At 40.0% G+C, this 21,279-nt stretch overlaps 1 protein-coding gene across 1 annotated transcript; it reads right to left on the reverse strand.

Moving 5' to 3' along the window:
• Positions 1-422: 422 nt before the first annotated feature.
• Fam92 (CBY1 interacting BAR domain containing protein Fam92) lies at positions 423-17,043 on the reverse strand. The gene is made up of 9 exons (XM_080265970.1): positions 16,989-17,043; positions 13,671-13,772; positions 11,374-11,502; positions 9,724-9,904; positions 7,824-7,958; positions 6,439-6,528; positions 4,800-4,832; positions 2,885-3,013; positions 423-518 (listed from the first exon to the last, which is right to left on the reverse strand). The coding sequence occupies exons 1-9, from the start codon at positions 17,024-17,026 to the stop codon at positions 423-425; spliced, it is 933 nt and encodes a 310-aa protein (XP_080122096.1). The 5' UTR covers positions 17,027-17,043.
• Positions 17,044-21,279: the final 4,236 nt, after the last annotated feature.

Genomic DNA, 21,279 nt, shown 5'->3' on the forward strand with positions numbered 1-21,279 from the left:
TCACAATTCCATTTAGTATCAAGGCATTCATAGCTTCAGGCAGTTCCTTCCCTGTGCTACTCTACTTTCCACTTCATATGCATATTTATCTCTGTTTCATGTCTTACACTCCCTCACAACTGTCTCTCCATTCACCATCACATCACATGACAGTTATTTTCTCTCTCAACAACCATCACTTTATAGGTTACATTTGCTTTCAAAACACAACACTCACAGTCATTCACAAAACTCTACACTGGTCTGCAGTGTTCGTGTTTAATATTAGCAAGCAACACAGCATCATATGCATACATCAGATCTGATATACTCTAGCCTTAACTATTCATTACCATCCTCACCCCATTTATCATTATCATTCATATTATGTTTCAGTTTCAGTTACTTTTGCATCATTCTTGCCACTGTGATTATTTCTGCATTTAGTCTTCATCACTTGAAGTGCTTCTACCTGAATTAATTTCTTCGTAGTCTTCAACTTCCAATTTCTCTACCTGTACAGATTGCTTCAGGTTCCGCTGGAAAGAAGGAATGAACAAAAGGTCAATTTACAATAAATAAAACTAACTGAAGAGCGAAGCTATAGGAGTTACGTAAAACTTCAGTGCATTTGTTTAACCTAATGAAGCTCCCTAACTCAATTCAGCTCAGCCGATGACCAAGTATAATTAGATTAAGGGGTTGATTTGAGGCTCATTTCTGCCTCATAGCTGTGGTTCACTGAATTTCATGATACCACAACCACGCTGTTGGAGTGACAGTTCCATCAGATAAAAACAAACTGATTTTACAAAGTACCTGATAAAAAACAAAAAACTGTTCAGCAAAAGCAGTGGTAACTACCGAAGATGCTGATACAATATCCCCACCATCAGGAAAAATGCAATGTGATCACACAGAGTCAGTTCGGTTTTAAAATGGGGAAAATCATGTGTTACTAATCTACTAAGCTACTATGATAGAGTTGCAGCAACACTACAGAAAAGAGAAGGACGGGTAGACTGTATCTATTTGGATTTCATGAAGGTATTTAACAGAATACCACAACAAAGATTTTTATGGAAATTGTACCATCAAGGAGGAATCCAAGGTAATCTGTACTGTTGGTTGCAGGATTTTCTTAGAAAAAGGGAATATTACTCATCATGGAGAGAATGACTATTGGAATTCCATAGGGCTCAGTGCTGGCACCAATTATGTTTTTAGTATATATACATGACACTAACAGCAACTCTGGAAATGGTAGTTATCTAAATATGTTTGCTGATGATGCAAAAATACAAAAGAAAGTTACAAACACAGAATCTTGTAGAGAGCTTCAAGAAGAATTAAACAAGCTTCATGACTGCAGCAATAGATGGCAAATGGATTCACTGTGGACAACTGCCATGTAATCAAGTCTGGCAAAAATGGAAAAAGACCAAACTGGGATTATAAACTAAGAAGTTCAACCCTACACTCATCAGAAAAAGTGAAGGACCTAGGAGTGATAATAAATAAAAGATTATCACCGGCTGACCACATCAGTGAGACAGTACGGAACATGTATACACTGCTTGCTAATATGAGAATTGTATTCACATATATAAAGGAAGATATGCTGAGCAAGACAACTGATCACTCATTAGACCAACCCTGGAGTATGCATCAGTCGCCTAGAATCCACATCTAAAAAAACACACAGACTAGATAAGATTGAAAATTGCAAAGGGACGCTACAAGATGAGCACTGACCTTAAGGGATTTGAGCTATGATGAAAGACTAGAAAAATTATACCTACCAACATTACAAGACAGGAGAAGAGAAGACATCATTATGCTACATAAATGCATCACAGGGAAAGAGAAAATAGATGTAAATGAATATATAACCTATGAGGAGGCATCAGCAAGAGGACACTGCAAAATAACTGCATAAAAAGAGAGGTGATAAAGGTGTAAGAAAATTCAGTTTCCCATCCCATATAGGGCAACTGACAAGTGGAATACACTACCAAACGAAACAGTGTGTGCCAAAACTATCCATACATTTAAGGATGTGTATGATAAGAATGGTTTAAAACATGGGAAAGTATGAGCTTGACTCATTCCTGTAAAGATACAGTACAATTAGGTAAGAACAATATTTTCAGGTAAGAGCACACACGTGCTCCTCCACATCCTGCAGAACATTGCATTAGTCTCTGGGTGACCAGCATCGTAAAAGGAGCCATAAATAGAGCAATTATTGAGAAAAGGAGCCATTTAGACCTAGCTGTATGCTATTGTGTATGACTGTACGGCTGAACGATGCTCAATATTTAATGAACTTTATTCGGTAAAAGCCACGATGCTGGGAAAATTACCAAACAGCATGGTGTTTGGCTTTGACATCAAGGGTCTGGTACAAATTAGTTTGTTATATTGAGGGTGTATGGTAAATGGGTGTGTGAGAGAGAGGTAAAAGAGATAATGAGGCTAGGGAACTGACATGCAATCAAGCTAGCTGGATGCATTTTGTGTAGAGTGTATGACCTACGTTTCACACCCATTTTATCTTGACAGTCATTAGATTGGCTCCAATGGATAGGTGAGTGTGCAGAATGTTATTTTATCTATCAGGTGGAACTCGGATTCCAGGAACTTGAATGGCAGGTGCAGGAGAGTGGGTCCATTTCACTGGAAAAACTTTGGTTCATATCTTATTCTGGTTTATTTTTTTTTCTGACTCTAGGCCCTACTTCACCCCACCTTGCAGTGGAAAAGGAGGTCTGAATATAATGATGACAATGATGATGCAATAACAATGATGATAATGATGATGTGACTCATTAAAAAAAAACTTCCTCTTCTTTTAATCCAGCAATTTTTCTCTTATTCTATAAAGTCTCTCATCTTCACTCACCTTTCTTTGTCCTTCTCTTTTTCTATCCCTGGCAGTGGTGATGACAGGAGAGAGTGAAGAACCTGCTCCAGAACCAACCATGTCCTCTCTTCCTAAGCCTCCATCAGTCTTTACAGCATTTCGAAACTCCTACAAAAATAAAGGATGGCAATAAATTTGCAGGGCTAACAACTGAGTGCAAGACAGACTGATGGTTCAGTGGGTTCACTGGGATTTATACAAGAATGCAAAGAACATACTGCCATTAAACAGCCCTCAAGCTTTGGAACCTAACATCTGTAACATCCACAAATTAAATGCTATCAAGTCAACAGAAATGCTGACTCACACATTTGTAGGACAATTATTTAAGTAAGCAAAACTGTTCTGTTCACCTGTGGATATCAACACATTCATATATAAACAATATCAGCACACCATGTATGTATGAAGTATGGCAGTGTAAGCATGAAGTGTACACAGAATTATTTTTCGAGTACAGTTTATAGTATCTGTAAAGAGTGTATGAGGGGAGCATGGGGTGCATAAAAAAAAATGATTAAGGGAAGCATGGGGTACACAAAGAGAATACTTAAGAGGAGCACAGGGTATGTAAACTGTTTAGTACAATCCTACTAAACATGGACTGTGGGGATCATGGAAAACTAACAGTCTTAGCCTCACAAGTGTGAGGAATTGGCATTCTACCCAGGCAACCATCCCACACCTCACAACATCACTGCACCTACATTTCCTAAGTTACAGCTCTCATCACAGATTACTTTTTATTATTCACTTCTTGTCAAAGGAGTTTGTTTATGCATAACAGGATGCAATAACACAGCTGCAGCCTAAATTTAGTGCAATGTACGGTATTATGATATTCAGTACACTCAGTTGAAGTGGCATTACGCTCAACTTGGGCAAAAAGTGACATCACACAGTCTCCTTGTAAAAGCTGTTCCTATCAATGTTTACAGAGCAAGTATCACAAATTCACCTCCAGTGCTAATGGAAAACACTCTATAAACCTACATGGTAAATAAGAACCTCCTGTACTCCTGATGGCACTATATGAAACAACTTCAAACCTTAGGGGAAAACAAGAAACAATCAGGAGTAGCAAAGTGTGTACTGGACCAAAGAAGAGTAAATTATATAAATAATGAATATGCAGAAGAAACATGCAATGAAACTACAAAAATCTAAATAATGCATGGTATCTTTGGCAGACAGGGGGCTGAGGCTGTGCCATACGCAATGAGACTGATGTTGACCTTTTTCAAAAGGCCTCAAAGCCAAGGCTGAGGTGTTTCCAAGGGATGATCTTGAAGCCTTAGGAAGAATAATTATACAATTTTATGTCCACACTTTGGGAAAATTCTATTCACACTGCTGTATGACCTCATCCCAGGTATTTTTTGGCTTGCCTCTAACAACGTTCATATCTCTCATCCTTCATACCCAGTTATCATCTTCCAACCTCTCCACATGCCCAAATTATCTCGTAATACATTCATGTCCCATCTTTCCTCTCAACTTTTCATTCACAGGCCTGTCATTCATGAATGCATTACACATCCACCTGATCATTTTCATTTCTGTATGTCTGAGCCTACAATATCAAGTCTCACTATCATACAATATTCAAGCAAAGAACATTTGTGTGCTGAAATATTGACTACATAAAAGCAGATATGGAGACAAGCTTAGCTCATATCCTGAATGCTACAACTAGAAAAATAAAACTAAGTAAATACAACAGAAAGTTAAGAGACAGGAAGAAGAGACAGAAAAGTGATATAGGGCAATGAATGAAACCATTAACATGTGGTCTTGAGGTCAAGGTCAGATCTCAGCCCCATATCTGATCTAGGGTGGGCATTTAACAGTACTAGGTTTTGCCAGTAAGGTTTTGAAATAGTTTTACAATTACCATATCAAAGACGTTCCTTGCACTCCTGAAGCCCTGGAATTGCAGAGATATAAAAGACTGGGTATTAGTTGCAGTTCACAGATATGATACAGAAATGTATTATTCTATCTATTTATCTATGATAAAAAAATGTACCAATCAATTTATCAATTCTCCAATCCTTTTTTGCATCATCAGGAGTGTAGGGGCCCAGGGCTAGGCTACACAGTCTTGGCAATGAAGATGAGTGGCATCATGTGAACAGTAAACTCCTACCATCCCTTGGATACCAAACATGATGGATTGCTGTATTACATCATCCACTTGGAGTGCTTTACCACACTAATCTACCAAGTAACCATCTGGCTATATGGTTAACACCCAATGTAGTAAATGGTATCCTTCATATATATCATCATCATCAGCCATAACTAGTCCACTGCTGAACAAAGGCCTCCCCCAACCTTTTCCACAAATTCCTTGACTAAGCCAATCTTTGCCACGTTTTCCCTGCAAATTTCTCTATCTCATCTCTCCATCTCCTGTCTGGCCTTTTTCTGCTACACTTACAATCTCTTGGTGTCCAGTCAGTCAGCCTCTTGCTCCATCGGTTATCCCTTATTCTTGCTATATGGCCTGCCCACCTCCATTTCTGTTCTTTTATAACTTCTATTATATCTTTGACTTTAGTCGGCTCTCTCACCCATGTTGATCTTTTCCTGTCTCTTAAAGATATTCCCAACATTGACCTTTCCATTGTCCTCTGTGAACGGATTAATTTATTTTCCATTGATTTTGTCAGTTTCCAGGTCTCACAACCATACGTCATAGCTGTAATTATACATTCGTTATATACTTTTCGTTTCACACAAACTGGCAAGCTACTTTTCATAATGTCTCTATGTTTACCAAAAGCTTTCCATCCAATTGTAATGCGTCTTTTTATTTCGCTCTCATGATCTTTCGTTAATTTTAGAATTTGTCCCAAGTAGTTGTACTCCTCAACTTCTTCAAGAATTTCATCGCTTATTCTGATGATGCTCTTTGGTGTTTGTGGATTAAACATTACTTTAGATTTACTCCGGTTCATCTTCAGTCCTACTTTCAAACTTTCTCTGTTCAGGTCATTTAACATTTCTTGCAATGCCTCTGCTGTTTCTGAGATTAGGACAATGTCATCTGCACATAGAGAGAGCTCTCTCAATGTCACGAGAGGCAATAGTTTCCTGAACTTCTTCCAACCACTCCTGGAGTAGCTGGATAAACTCCTATATACTGACAGACAATGGCAGATTATTATACAGACATTTATATATTTTAGTTATTCTTGTTCTGCTTTTACTTCTGTTGTATGACGGCAGTGACCTCTGTTGTTACACTGCCGTGATATTTCTGATGTGATCAACCAATCAATCCTCCTCCTCCTACTACTAATATTACTACTATTACATCTAATTCTTCATTCACTATATCTTAGTTTTCCTCCCTAATACAAATTTGTCTCCTTCCTCCCTCTAACACACTGTCATTTTACCTCCTCCATATCCAAGACCAACTTTCTTGAAATTAAAATACCGTAACTTAATTATTCTCTCTATGTCTCTAAGTTTCTCTCTAATCCTTCATCCTCCCTCTTTCTTTTAAAATAAATTCCTCTTACCTCAAGGTCCTCATCCACATCCACACTGGACATCTGATTAAAAGCCTTGGTGTAGAACTCCACAGCCTTAGCATGGAAGGCCAGCTCTGTCTGAAAAGGATGAAATAACAGCTCTTTTCAGCTACACATTCACATTCAGCTACTGTACACATTTACCAGACTACACACATTCACTTAACTACACATTCACAATGAACTCTACTGTTTACCTTACTTATTATCAGTTCCCAACTGTCAAAATATCTCATAAATGACAGCCTAGCAAAACTATCAACATTAATGTTCTCTATTTCAGTTGCTTTGGATTTAGTGACAGATAGAGAACTTACAACACACAGCAGAATACATGATCTTAAAGAAGGTCGACCTATCTACCTATTGCCAGATGCCTTAATCCCGTAAGGGGTGGCCATAAATAAATAGCCTCCATGTCGCCCTGTCCCCCACCATTTCACTGCCCTGCTCCCAGCTAACACCCCCCTCTCTCCATCTCCACCCAATCCCTCCATCTCAACTTTGACCTCCCCCCCCTCTCCCCCCCTCCACCTCACTCACATACACTCTCCTCATTAGTCTCTCACTCTCCATCCTCTCCACATGGCCAAACCACCTAAATGTGTTTTTCCTAATGCTTCCTGTCACATCCACATCCACACCACAATGATCCTTCACTTCCTCATTTGTCAATCTGTCTCTCCATGTGACTCCACATGCTCCTCTCAAATAACTCCTTTCCACAGCTCTGACTTTTGACTTCTGTCCCTCCAACAAGGTCCAAGCTTCACTTCCATACATTAGAGTTGGTATCACAATACTATCATGTAGTTACTTTTTCACTTCCATGCTCACTTCCCTGTTTCTTATCACTGATTTCAAGGAACCTGCAACCTTTCTTCCTTGTTTTACCCTTTTCATGCACTTCACCCTCTAAACTTCCATCCTTACTCATCACACTACCCACGTACTTAAACGCACTCACATTTTCTATTTCCTCCTCATCCAACCTCACTGTACATTCACTGACTTCACCTCTCTCAATGTCCATAACTTTACTCTTCCCTACATTCACCTTTAGATTCCATTTCTTACATACTCTCCCAAACTCATACACCAGGCCTTGCAGCTCCCCTTCATCTTCACTTAACAAGAAGGTAAAGAAGATACAACAACATCGATACCTGTACCAAAACAATGGTAAGACTGACTAGGGTGTGTTTATCATTTCATTATATTTACTTAGCTACAGTTGGACTTACAGATAAAATGGGTAACAAACAATCTTCAAGAACCAATTAAGTTCTTAAGTAGGCTACTGCCTGTGCATATAAAATTATGGATTACTGTAAGCAAGGTGTTTATTGATGTCAATATTACATCCCACTAACCTGGACAAATTCTGTAATAATTCTCTTAAGATCAGCCACCTTTCTCTGCTCAAAGGCATCCATCTGTTGTTCTAGATTATCACAGGCTCTTTGGGCCTCCTGTGATGACTTCTGCAGCTGTGTCTCTGCCAGGATCTGTGGCAGATGCCCCAAACATATACATAAATAAGACCAAACTAGAACTACAGTATACATAAAAACATCATCATCATCCCAATATCTTTCCTTGACAAAGGTACAGACATCCCCAAAGAGTCCAATACCTGTCTAGAGCTTAGGTAAAAGTAATGGAGGGTGAAAAACCTTATACCTTAATAATTCAATATTCAATATTGTATCTACCCTTTTGTATCATATCATAACATTTATAAAGGCTCCAACATGCTTGCATGCATTGACCTTGGTCACCTAATGGTGGCTCTCAATGCTGCCTGTTATTTGGCGGCCTCCCTTCTCAGTCCCAGGTCCCAGAGGTCACACTCTATGATCTCATCCCAGGTCTTTTTTGGTATTATCTCTTGCAACCCTAACCTTGATATTCACACCTCTCATCTTCTGCACCCAACTGTCATCCTCCATCCTTGTAACAAGCCCAGACCATCTCAATCTACCCCTTCACATCACAACACCAATACATTCCAGTACCATTCTTCCTCTCAGCTCTTCAATTGCAATCCATGCCTCCCCAGGCCATGCATATATGGATACAGTACACTTCCACCTAATCACTGTCATTTCTGTATGTTTGAGCTAATGAATATCCTCTTCCTTTACTGCTCAGGTCTCACTGCCATACAGCATTACACTCCTAACAATCCCTAACTCCTTACACACCTTTCAAACAAAATAATTACTTACTGCAATCTGCACATTCTTGGCTCGCGTGGTCATGCTTTGCACAACCACGACACTCTATACCTTTTCCTCACTTATGCAGTTCTCTGCTGTCTATTTTGCTTTTTATGTCAGCTGATATAATCCATACTGTGCTGTCATCCTCTTCTTTATATAAGGTACAACTATGACAAAAATAGCAATAATAAAATTACTGGCCTTTGAAAAAAGGCACGTGAATTGCAGTGTGAATACTTTTGCTTACAGTAGCTCTAATATTCTGTCCCCTTTATGGGACAGTTCTCTGTTGTACACAAGGAGATCAAGGGTGGACCCTCATACTGCATATTGATCTAGTGCATTAGCCTCATTGTCCTTAAACAATATTTAGATGCCTGGTGGTATAGTGAGTTATGGTGCTCAAACTGGGTGCTGCCTATACAGGCGCATTTCTATAGAATGGTTGCAGCTTATTGCTCCCATAATGCTGCTCAGAGGTGAGCAACTGGCCACTCTTGCTTTCAGTAACTGGTCTTGAGTAGTCTAACCTCAGGGGCCTGTGCTCCTGATATGGCATTACTGGACAGGATGATGGATGGAATGGGTGGCTCTATTATATTTTTAATGTAGGCTGATGTGACCCATAAAAGTTGTGTTGCCGGCAACCTCTATACTGCCCTTACTGTTAATTGCATTTTCTTTCTTTCTTGTATTCTTTCTTGTTTAACTGAGGCAGGCACTTCTACCCTTCAGAATTACCCGATTCTGACCAAACTTGGATACAATGACCGGCCTATGACCTAGTTTTGTCTGCAAGATTTTTGGTTTTACCTATCTCCTCTATCACAATTTTTTCATCAGCATCTCTTACAAAACAAGCACTCCTCATCTATGAGAATCTCTTATCACCTTTACCACTGCTTAGGGATACAACCACAACACATTTTCCAATCCACTAATACAAATCCACCCAGCCAGGTTTTATGAATACTGTACTTCTCATAAACAGCTCAATAAAAATATTTCTGAAACTGCCAAAAGAAAACAATATATCCTTTAAACTTACAATCTGCTGTCTGTTGTGTGGGTTACGACTGCGAGCCTTCTCAAGGGAACGCTGATGTGAAATTTCCTGGCGACGGATCTGAAAACTGCGTCTTATTTCTTCCCGAGCTGCTTGACACACAGTTCCATACACCCCTAATTCTCCAATAACCCTCTTTTCCAGCTGCCCCACTGCTACATCTCTGAAGAAAGCAGGAAATGCTACAATACAGAGAGAGTATACAGATAACTTATGCATCACAAGTTAAAGTGTAGTCATCCCTTAAAATTCATGGCTTTGATACACTGATAATTTTGTGGCTACCAAATTTGCCTCCTTCTAGCAAAGTAAGACAAGCTTGAACAGGAAAAAGCAAGTCTAGCCTCAAGTTTTCAAGTAAAAATTAAGGTATTTTCAGGCATATTCCTGGCAGTTGGATGGAGTGAAATGTACAAGTTCAGTATCACAGCGGTGACCTCATCCCAGGTTTTTTTCGGCCTACCTCTCACTACTTTACACCCAACATTAACACTTTTCACTTTCTACACCAAATTATCATCCCCCATCCTTTCCAGATGTCCAAACCATCCCAATCTACCTCTCCTCATCACAACCCCAATATACTCCAGTCCTATCCTGCCTCTCAACTCTTCCATTGCAAACCTAGCCCCTCCAGGCCTTGCACTCATGGACGCACTGCACATCCACCTAATCATTCCCATTTCTGTACGTCTGAGTCTGCGAATATCCTCTTCCTTTACCGCCCAGGTCTCACTACCACATAGCACTACACTCCTAACACATGCCACATAAAAAGATTCCCTAGCATGGAGGAAGAGCCCTCTCAGTGTAAGGAGAGGCAACAGCTCCCTGAACTTCTTCCAACCACTCCTCACTCTAGCCACAGAGCTAGCTCCTGCCCCACCTCCAGAACATAACATGTCTCCCAAATAACAAAACTCTTCCACAAACTCAAGAGACTCACCAGTAAGTTCAATCCTTTCATGCCTGGCAATGTCGACATGCTCTTGCCGACACATGCACACTTGAAATCAGCATTATCTTGCAGTCTACCTCTAATACCACTACATATCTTATGCACCCACCTATCACAAACACTGCACAAGATGAAATTACTTTCCACGCCCTTGTAACAAATTGCACATAGCCACTCTCCCTCTCCTTTGACAGTACCACCCCCAGCCTCAGATATCATCACTTTTGTTTTATCTGCAATTACTCTTAAGCCCTTGTGCCCCATACCACCTCTCCACTTCCTAAATCTTTCCTCCGTCTCCTCTGTAATGCAAGAGTTAACTGGTATTCTTAGTCATTAATGTATGCAATAGGTCAATGCTAGAAGAACCTTCCTCAGTCTGTATTTTTTTCTGCTTATGACCTCCAGTCTTTAAATGCAATGTGTCCAGATATCTCAAAATGAACAGATCTCGAATTTGGCTCTCTCTCTATCTCTTTTTTCTTTTTCTTTTTCATGAAGGGAACAGCTTTGCAGGCCTCTAGCCTTTATTTCCTTCTTCTCTGCATAAAAAAAAAAAAGACATCCCACATCTACATACACTTGCCCAACAATCGAGCTAGAAGAGAATAAGAATCACTGTCAGGTTAGACATAAACCTGCTACTGTGAACATGTGTGAACTTCTCATCATACCTATAGTCCTGTATTGCAGCAAGGGTGTCAGCAGTCTCACAAATTGCTGAGCGTAAACTCTTATTGAGTCCTTCTGCCTCTCCATAATCTTGCAGGGCCTTGGATAAACTATCACCCTTGTCACGAAGTCTGACAAGTGGAAAAGCATATTAGTACAGTATGTGCAGTAGAGGAAAGGTGTTTGTAAATGCCTTCCTCACTATACTGTAATGTCCTTCAATATTTTTTTCCCACAAAACAGGGATATCATAGGTGAGCAGTTTGTGAAGAATGATGAAGGAAAAGTAGTGGTTTACAGTGCGGATATTATTGACACCTGGAGAGAGCATTATAACCAGCTGTTGAATGAGGAGTTTGAGTGAAACAGGGAAGGTTCGGAGCTAGCAGATCCAGTGTTTGGCCTTTGCCTTTGATTGATGCTACTACTGTGAGCAGGACAATAGGCAGGATGCAGGTGGGAAAGGCAGCAGGTGTGTCTGAGTCGACTGTTGAAATATTGAAGGCCTCAGTAGATACAGGAGTGGGATTAGTTACTGACCTGATAAATACAATTATATATGAGTGTATTGTCAAAGACAATTAGCTGAAGAGTGTGACTGTAAATGTGTACAAGGGGAAGGGTCATGCCCTGGAAAGAAATTACTGAGGTATAAAAGGCATAAAGCTTTCAGACCAGATGATGAAGGTAATGGAGACAGCTCTAGAAGGTATGATTAGAGAAAGAGCGAACAATGAGATGCAGTTTGGGTTTATGCCAGGCAAAGGGACCACCAATGTCATAAGCATTGTTTGACAGCTTTAGGAAAAATTGATTAGAATGAAAAGAGATCTGGACTTTGTTTTTGTTCATTTGGAGAAGGCTTAGACAGTGTCCCTAAGGAGATAGTGAAGTGGGCAATGAGGAAGCTTGGGATCGAGGAGTGCCTGGTTAAGGTGGTTATGGCTTTTTATGTGGGTGCTTGCACCCAAGTAAGAGTGAATGGAGATTTGAGTGATGAGTTTTCTGTGAATTTTGGTGTGTATTAGAGGTCAGTCTTGAGCCCCTTGTTGTCTATCATGGTAACTGAAGCCCTCTCACGTGACTTCAGAAATGGACACTCGTGGGAGATGTTGTATGCCGATGATTTGGCGTTGACTACAGAGATTGAAAGGGAGGTGGAGGAAAGATTTAGGATATGGAGAGATAGTATGGGACAAAAGGGCTTGAGAGAAAATGCAGACAAAACAAAGGTGATGGTATCTAGGGCTGGTGGCAGTACTGTCAAAGAAGAGGGAGAGTGGCCATGTGCAGTTTGCCACAGGGGCAAGGGAAGTAATCCATCTTGTGTGGTGTTTGTGATGAGTGGATGCATATAAGATATAGTGGTATTAGAGGTAGACTGTGAGATAATGCTGATTTCATGTGTGCAGTGTGTCGGGGAGAGCACTGAAGATTATCACGTGTGAAGAGATTGATCTTGCTGGTGAGTTTGTGGAAGAGTTTTGTTATTTGGGAGACGTGTCATGTGCTGGAAGTGGGGCTGGAGCTAGCTCTGTGGTTAGAGTGAGGAGTGGTTGGAAGAAGTCCAAGGAGCTGCAGCTCTCCTGACAATGAGAGGGCTCTCCCTCCATGCTAGAGGATCTTTGTATGCAGCATGTATTAGGAGTGTAATACTGTATGATAGTAAGACCTGGGTAGTAAAGGAAGAGGATATTTGCAGGCTCAAACGTACAAAAATGACACTGATTAGGTGGACGTCCAGTGCATCCTTGCACATGAGGCCTGGGGGGGCTAGGTTTATGATGGTGGAGTTAAGGGGTAGGATGGTATTGGAGACTACTGGTGTTGTGATGAGGAAAGGTAGACTGAGATGGTTTGGGCATGTGGAGAGGATGGGGGAGGACAGTTGGGTGCAGAAAATAAGAAGTGTTAACATTAGGGGTAGGGTTGTGAAAGGCAGAACGAGAAAGACCTGGGACAAGGTCATTGATTGTGACCTCAGGGATAGGGGACTGAATATGAAGGCTGCCAGAGATCGAGCAGCATGGAGAGCCTCCATTAGGTGACCAAGGCTGATGCATACAAGCATGTTGGAGCCTTTGAAAACTAAAGGAAACAAAACGAATATGATTTCACACACAACACATTATATATATTGCTATGAAAACTACACACCACAGTGGTTAAAGGTGTACAACAAAGTACAGTAATTCATGAAAATATGTACACTAGGGCATGAATGCTGATATCCTTCATACCAAAACTTTTCTTTATTCAGTTCTGATCAGTATAGTAATACAGTATATGGTAAACTTACTTGGCAGCTTTCCTCGTATATGCTCCTAAAGCCATACATATCTCCCCAAAATGCTTCTCTACACCAGATATTCTGTCCTGGATGAATTTGCTTTGATTGGAACTGAAAAAAAAAAAGAAAAAAAAAAGAAAAAAAAAATTAAAGCATGTCAGTATAGTACTGAGTAACAATGCTATAGCCACTGTGCTGGACCATTAACAAGCAGTAACACAGTGTCAAGATAATTTGGAAAACAATGTAAATGGTATTTTACTCCTCCATTTCATAAATACAACAACACTGCATAATGTAATTAATGTGGCTATCAAAGTGCAAACCAATTTCCACTGAACTAAACAGCTTATAAATGGGTCCTCCACCTCAACTAGCTTGCTCTTCTTAGTAAACTTTCATGGTCATCTTTTCATATAGTATTTTGAATTTTTTATAATTCCTCTGGGATACAGCCATTATGTCCACCACTGAGTTAAAAACAGGGTGTAATCATTCTCAAGTATATTTCATTACATATTAGTACTTTATTCATTTTACTCTTGATTACTTATTTTGTTTCCTCAGTTTCCATGCCTCGCATACCCCTGGTAGTTATCTTGAGATTAAATCATACAGCAGACCCTCAATTTATGTGGTAGGGAGGCTGCCAGAGACTGAGCAGCGTGAAGAGCTGCCATTAGAAGACCAAGGCCGATGCGTGGAAGCATGCTGGATCCTTTATAAATGAATTTAACGATATGACTTGAAGTTGTCTGCTAACACTTGATCAACTACCCCTGCTCCCATCCCCGCCCACACCCACACTCACACCCACACACATCGCTCATTGCCTTCTTCTTGTCTCTCTAATGCTGTACATGTACAGGTACTTATTCCTCTTCCAACTAAATTTTTAATTAAAACAAATGGTCATAAATCATCACAACTAAATTTCAGTGACGTTAAATGGTCTGTTTACACTCAATTAGCTGGCCACAAACATACACACACACACACACATACACACACACACATTGTTTGCTACCTGCCTCTCATTTCTCTCACCTCACTGCCACCACTCATTATATATTTTTTCTTCTTTCAGTTACCTTAAGTTTTTCATTACTTTATCCTATCAAAATAGTTTTTTCAGCTACTTCTTGGTGCATCAGTCACCATCTGCAGACACCCCCTTCCACTACACCCAAACATTGCTCTGTCCCAGTGTGGTGATCATCGCTTTTTTACCACTTTCTACACTCTAATTAACCCTTTGTTTTATACCCAATGGTTTCCAGTAAGCCATTTACAATGCTGGGTGGTAATCATATAACCAACCCATACAAGTTCCCTTTGTGTCCAAAGGGTTGGTGGAGGGTTAGTGCCCCTTCCCATAAAACAACTAATTCAAAGACAAACGGCCACCCCTTACGGGATTATGTGACTGGCTATAGATAGACAGATAGATTTTCCTAGTGGTTATATGTGTGCTACAATAAATGTTAAGCATGATCAGGAGGGGCCAAACATTTTTCAAGAGGTAAATGGGGGAACTTTGGGAAATTTTGGGGATTTCATCATACCAAGCAGCCATATTGCATGGATTTCAATGGCGTATTTGCATGTTTTGATTTATGAGGTAAAATTTCCAGATACATTATTTGTTGATGGTGCACCAGACAAAGAAAGAGTCTAATGTAAGCCAGTAAGGGATTATGATGAAACTACACACAAATCAAAACAATCACGTTAAACTAAGTCCCTTACAGCATAAGTGGTGACTAAAATACCTGTATGTAATACCCTTTTCATTTACCGTCTGGAAGGATTTACCTTTTTTCTTTCACTGAAAAATATTTCTTGCTTGTAAAAATCACAATTACCCTACAATACCTGCTACTTCAGTAAAATTACCCTACCATCCTAAAGGTCTGAATTATAGGCAGAATTACCCAGTATGCAAGGTAATTAACCTACTGTTGGCAACACTGCTCTCCTTTTCTTCCACACTCTTTTCAGTCTCAATTTGCATTCTACAACCACACACACAGACAACCCTCTGCATTGTCCTCTCTTTATTTTTTCACCAATAAGACACCCAAGCTCCTTTCTCTTACCAAGCACATACCATAAATAATTATGCTTCTTTCAACATTAACTAGTATCTCTCTACAACTTATATCTCATGCATAATATACTTTCCTGGAACATGTTCTTCAGCTGGCATCCATTACCATTTTCTGCTGGCACACCAACTCAACCCATTCCATTAGCTATTGTACTTAACTACAGAGCCCATACCAATTCTTCCATTCAGATCACCTTACAAATACTTCATAGTCCTCGGCATCTGTTCAATCGTGCTACACAGCTGATTCCAAAGCCTATTTTTCTCTTCTACATCTGCAGCCACAGCTCAGTGGGCTAGAGCGCTCTGACCAAGGGGATGGAGGTTTGAGTCCACCCAAGGGTCACTGGTAGACATCAGGAAGGGCATCCAATCATAAAGTGCTACATGCTCCAAAACCAAAGTCCTCTACCCAGAGGCAATGCCTTAGGCCTTACCGTAAAAAGGAAAAACAGTGTAAAACTAAAAAATCTGCCACTACACGCACCACATACAGTAATCACAAAACTGATCCTATCAGACCTAAAATGATATGCATGCACCTTGAGTTATTGCATTAATAATTTCTCATACCTCTTCATCACTCATCGACAATCGACTTCTCTTTACTTCATCCACGAGTGCTTGTACTCTGACCTTATACAATACTGTAAATACCATGCCTTCCCATGAATCAATTTCTCTTCCTTTCCTTCCTGTAACACTTTTACTGCTTCAAACTTCTTTAATTCTTAAGCCAAATCATTGACAATGCATGCAACCATACAAGCCTGCATTTTCCAGGTACAGCAGAACCAATCTAACTTAGACCTCATGTCACTCGGATAAAAAATCTGGGCAGAAAAACGCAATGTAGCTCTGATGAGTACAAGTTATCATATATGAAATAACCAGCACATGACTTGGACGACCATGCTCCCCCGATGCATTTTTCTCAAGATTTAATCCCTTCAAATTCCATTATTCAACACAGAAAACAACATTTTCTGAGGTTATTCAAAATTTATTTGCTATAACTTGGAAAGCTCCCCTTCCCCCAACAGTCCTAGTTAGACAGGTTCTATTGTATTTTCAAATTAAAGTCACTTTTCAGGCTTCCTGATACCCAGGGCCTGGGTAAGATGAATTATAATGAAAGAAAATTTAATTACAGTACAGTAATAGCTACAAAACATTTTTTGACTTTTTTTAAACATACATACATATCATATACTTACTGTACTTTATTGAGAGCATTTGAAGATGATGAAAACATAGTTGGCTGCTTGTGGCTCAGCTCTGAAAAACACAGATTATATACCAACACAAGTGTTTACTCCATTTATTCATTCACAGTCAGTGCTGCGAGCTTTGAAAGGGACAGCTTATTCTCATTTTATAACACCTGACACAAAAAATACCATAGACAGAAGTTTATATGCCCTACAGACTTCTACTGATGTATGGGCAAATCATAAATATATATGCAAATCAATGTAATTTGCACATGAACTGTATACTAACTTTGTCACCATATAAATAAGTTAAAAAATGGAACTTAAATGCACTGAAGCATGCATTTTTTTCGTCATCACTATGTAATTACATATTAAAAAAAAATATGCATTGATTTACCGAGGACTAAACTAATAACACTCCATAAGTGTCATCACTGCAAGTAGAAATCAGGTATTATTTGGGTAAAACATTATGAAATATATTTTTTCAATATGGACCTTTCAGTGTTCTCATACAACCTTTTATATAAATAAAACAACATTACTCCTAATGTCAATCGTAAGGTCATAAATGGAAACAAGCATGGTATCACAGAATTCTAGTTTTAGCTAAAAACCATCAGTAACATAAAACATCAGTGTAAAATGAGCCAAACTTTGAAGCACTGGTAGAACCGTAACTGGCCTATTGCATGTTGAACATTATGATTCATGTAAGTCTATCAGTCTGTCCCTAGTGTACGCAAATTGTTTAATAAATTCTAACTTATTAAAATCTGCTGTTTACTCCCGTACTCGATCAAGCGTCTGTCAACACCTAGGATGGTTGCCATGGAAACCAGATCAGCCTTCAAGATAAATTAACATGTCACTCTGTGCAGTACTTTACCTTCAGAATCAACAAAGGCAGTGACTGATGCCTGAAAATTATAAACAACCACTGAAAACAACGTAAATATTGGTTACCAAACCTCCTCACTTATGGTAAACGCAGTGTAAACAAAACCATCCCTACCCCTACCTCAGCTAGTGGCCTGACGCTTCCCGTTTTCTCTCAATGCTTAACTCTACGGATGGAAACCCCATTTCATCAAACAGCCCACCACAGTTACATTTTCACCATGCCACACAACAATGATTGTAGTCTTATTTAATAAACACCAAATGCCGTCAGCACGGTTCACCAGTTCTTTATTTTGCCTAATGCATATTTCACTACACTTTTATATCACTTACGGCTACTCTTTCTGTTTTTATTCCCTGACTGCCATAAACTATTGGCTTAACAATCACTCTTATTCACCCAGCTCTATGCCCGTTCCGTTTCCCATAGTTGAGCAACTGTATCTACACTCTTTCCTGTTTGCGGTATATGTGGGGCTTCGTGAACTGTTTCTTCATAGCCAACTGCACTTTACTGGTCTCTCTTGTGTCAAGATTAACTATCAAGATGATGTGAAAACTGGGTCCAAACAACTGAACTCTATCTTAACACATAAGGCGGTTGTTAGTGGTAGGTTAGCGCATCAAGAACTGGAGAAAGTTTGGTGTATATAATTATGCACATATTGATCGGAGAAGCCGGTGCTATAGGGTTGTTAGTACGTCCAGCTCGTGATTGGGAGAATCGAGTTAAGTTTCCGAACCAATCAAAGCTGGCTTCTCTCAAATCCATGCATGCTCAACCAACAGTAAGCTATAATTACTGGGGCAAGAACACCGACCGTTGCAGATTGTAGTCTGGGAAGGACTGACAGCAAGGAGTATATCCTGATTTAATGACCCTTTCAAACTGGGAAAGCGGGTCACCTCCTTTCCAGTATGTCACCCACACCCTTTTCCCCAAGGGCAAAATTACACTCATACACTTTCCTACAGACAACCTCACATCCAACATGTTACGTCACACACCCTCTTCTATGGGAACGGTGTGTGCCACCCCATACACACTCACCAGTGTGCCACTTCATGCCCAAAATGCAAACTCATATACCCTCACCTGTGTGCCACGTCCTGACAATCAAGATATCCACTCCATCTTCCTCACACGCAGAGGTCAGTCCAAGGAATGGATCAGATGCGTTATTGAGGTCATATCGCACTTTCTGCCTAAGGAGTGATGCATTCCATACCCATAACCCCATGTACAATTTCATCCCACCTGAGAAGGAGCAGGACGAGCTCCAGGACGGAAACATATTTCAAGTTTCTCGTGGAGGAACTCCCAGTGCTGCTATAGTTACGCTATTGCTATTTTAATAACAGTTGTTGTTGCTTAGCCCTTGTTTGTCTGGTTAAGCAGACCCCTTGACTACAGGTAAATAACTGCTTTTGTAGGGCCGTCCTTCAGGTGTAGTGCAGTAAGCTATGCATACATTGTGAAGAGGTCTGACATCCCTGTGTATTATACAGCGCCTCACCAGGGTGGGACTTGGGCTCTTCCTCACAGCAGGGTACAACTGCTCCACCCAGGGTCCACACCAACACCACGCATAGGCTCCTCGTCAGCATCAGTACTCATAGTTTAATCTGTAAACTATTGTACTGGGTTTTCTCTCCAGTCTTTCTACACCATGTTTTGTCCATGTGTGTTTTGTCCTTTAAATGTGAATTACTAATGCATAACCTTTTCAAACGAATGTCCTTTAGTCACAGTCCATTAGTGTTCTCCCCTGACCCTCTAGAACGACCCATTATATCATTTATAGGGCCAGTGTTAGAACACACCTTCAGGTATCCAATTACAACCACTGTATAATGGCATCTGTCTTGTCGTTCCATCTGACTGGTCCCAAAACTTGTCTTTTTCTTCCTCATCTCTATCATTATATGGTGCACATGCAATATGATTACTGTCTTTTTCGCCATCTTGAAAGTCAAACTTGGCATACATACATACATTTTCAGTTCATACCCTGCACTAATAATCTTTCATTCCTCTCTGCCGGCCATCATTTTTCAGCAGAGCCATTCTCTCATATTTCTGTCCATGCGTACACATACTGTAGGCTACTTGATCCTACAGTACATCTCACCTCCCACTCATTCACTTCACTATTTCATCTCGGTTTAGCACAGTGCCATCACAGCATACTTCACATCCTTGAACATATGTAATACTTAAATTCATCATTCACGCTTTCACATTCCACACAGCAAAACAACACTGCCTATTTTTCCTGGGTCCTGGGCAGATAAAGAATCTAAGACAGAGGCTGTCATTGCTAGTACCAGGGTGGGAATAGGGGAAGGGGGAAGCCTCATCCCAAACACCCTCTCCCGTTATTACCATCAGGCTTGCAGGGACTAGAGAGACAATATTTTTTCTCCCCTACTCACAAGGGACTGGCTATATGGTTACCATGATCCAACATAGTAAATGGTTTCCCGACTTACAAAACACCATCTGGCTCTTCACGAGGCATAGAATTACTTGCAAGTAGCACTACATACAGTCTTCCCACCTACCCACATGGTCAAAAAGAAAACAAACAAAAACAATGGAATTTACTGCACAACTGTCACAAATACAACTGTTCAACAGCAAAGAGCAGGATATGCAAGCTTAATATGGTTGTGTCAAGATATATTGGGAAATGGTGATACAAACACTGACAAACTATAATTAATTTGTAATTTAGCTGCCTTCCATTTTAGAAGTTCAACTATGATCTTCAGAAATATTACAGAACCAATCATGTGCTGTAATTCTGACGAGCAATATTTGTAATAAAACTACTGTACTGTATATATTTAGAGAGAAAAATAATAATGTTGGTATAAGCATCGTGATCTACTGACGTTAAAGTTTCACAGAAAGAATTGTCCACAGCTTGCTTCCCTCCACTGGATAGAAAACTATCACTGCTGCTACACCACAGCAATAACAAAACAATCATAAAATTGCGTTTAAGAAATGAAACCTCCAGCTGACATTATCTGTGGAACCATCTAGTTCCCGAACTAAACTTCAGTTGGTGTACATGTCTCATTTCAGTGAGCACTTAACAAGACATTTGAATGTACAATTCTACTGCTGAGTACACTTGGACTGGCCTATTTCACATGCACAATACTGCAAACATTTGCTCAATTGTATAAATAGAATAAGGTGAGGCTTGTTATCAGTCTCTGGCACCTGGCGTGACTACAGATGCACCCATACCAAACCTATTCCCTACTTAAGCAATAACGCCCTAATAAAGGCATGTTAGTTACTGATAAATACGATAAATTACTTAGTATCACAGGGAGGGCATAAGGTTAGGCACATCTGAATGTAAAAGCAAAT

The sequence above is a fragment of the Coenobita brevimanus genome, chromosome 18 (genome assembly GCF_032717465.1).
Source record: "Coenobita brevimanus isolate Jiangsu-jjx chromosome 18, ASM3271746v2, whole genome shotgun sequence".
Lineage (NCBI taxonomy): Eukaryota > Metazoa > Arthropoda > Malacostraca > Decapoda > Coenobitidae > Coenobita > Coenobita brevimanus.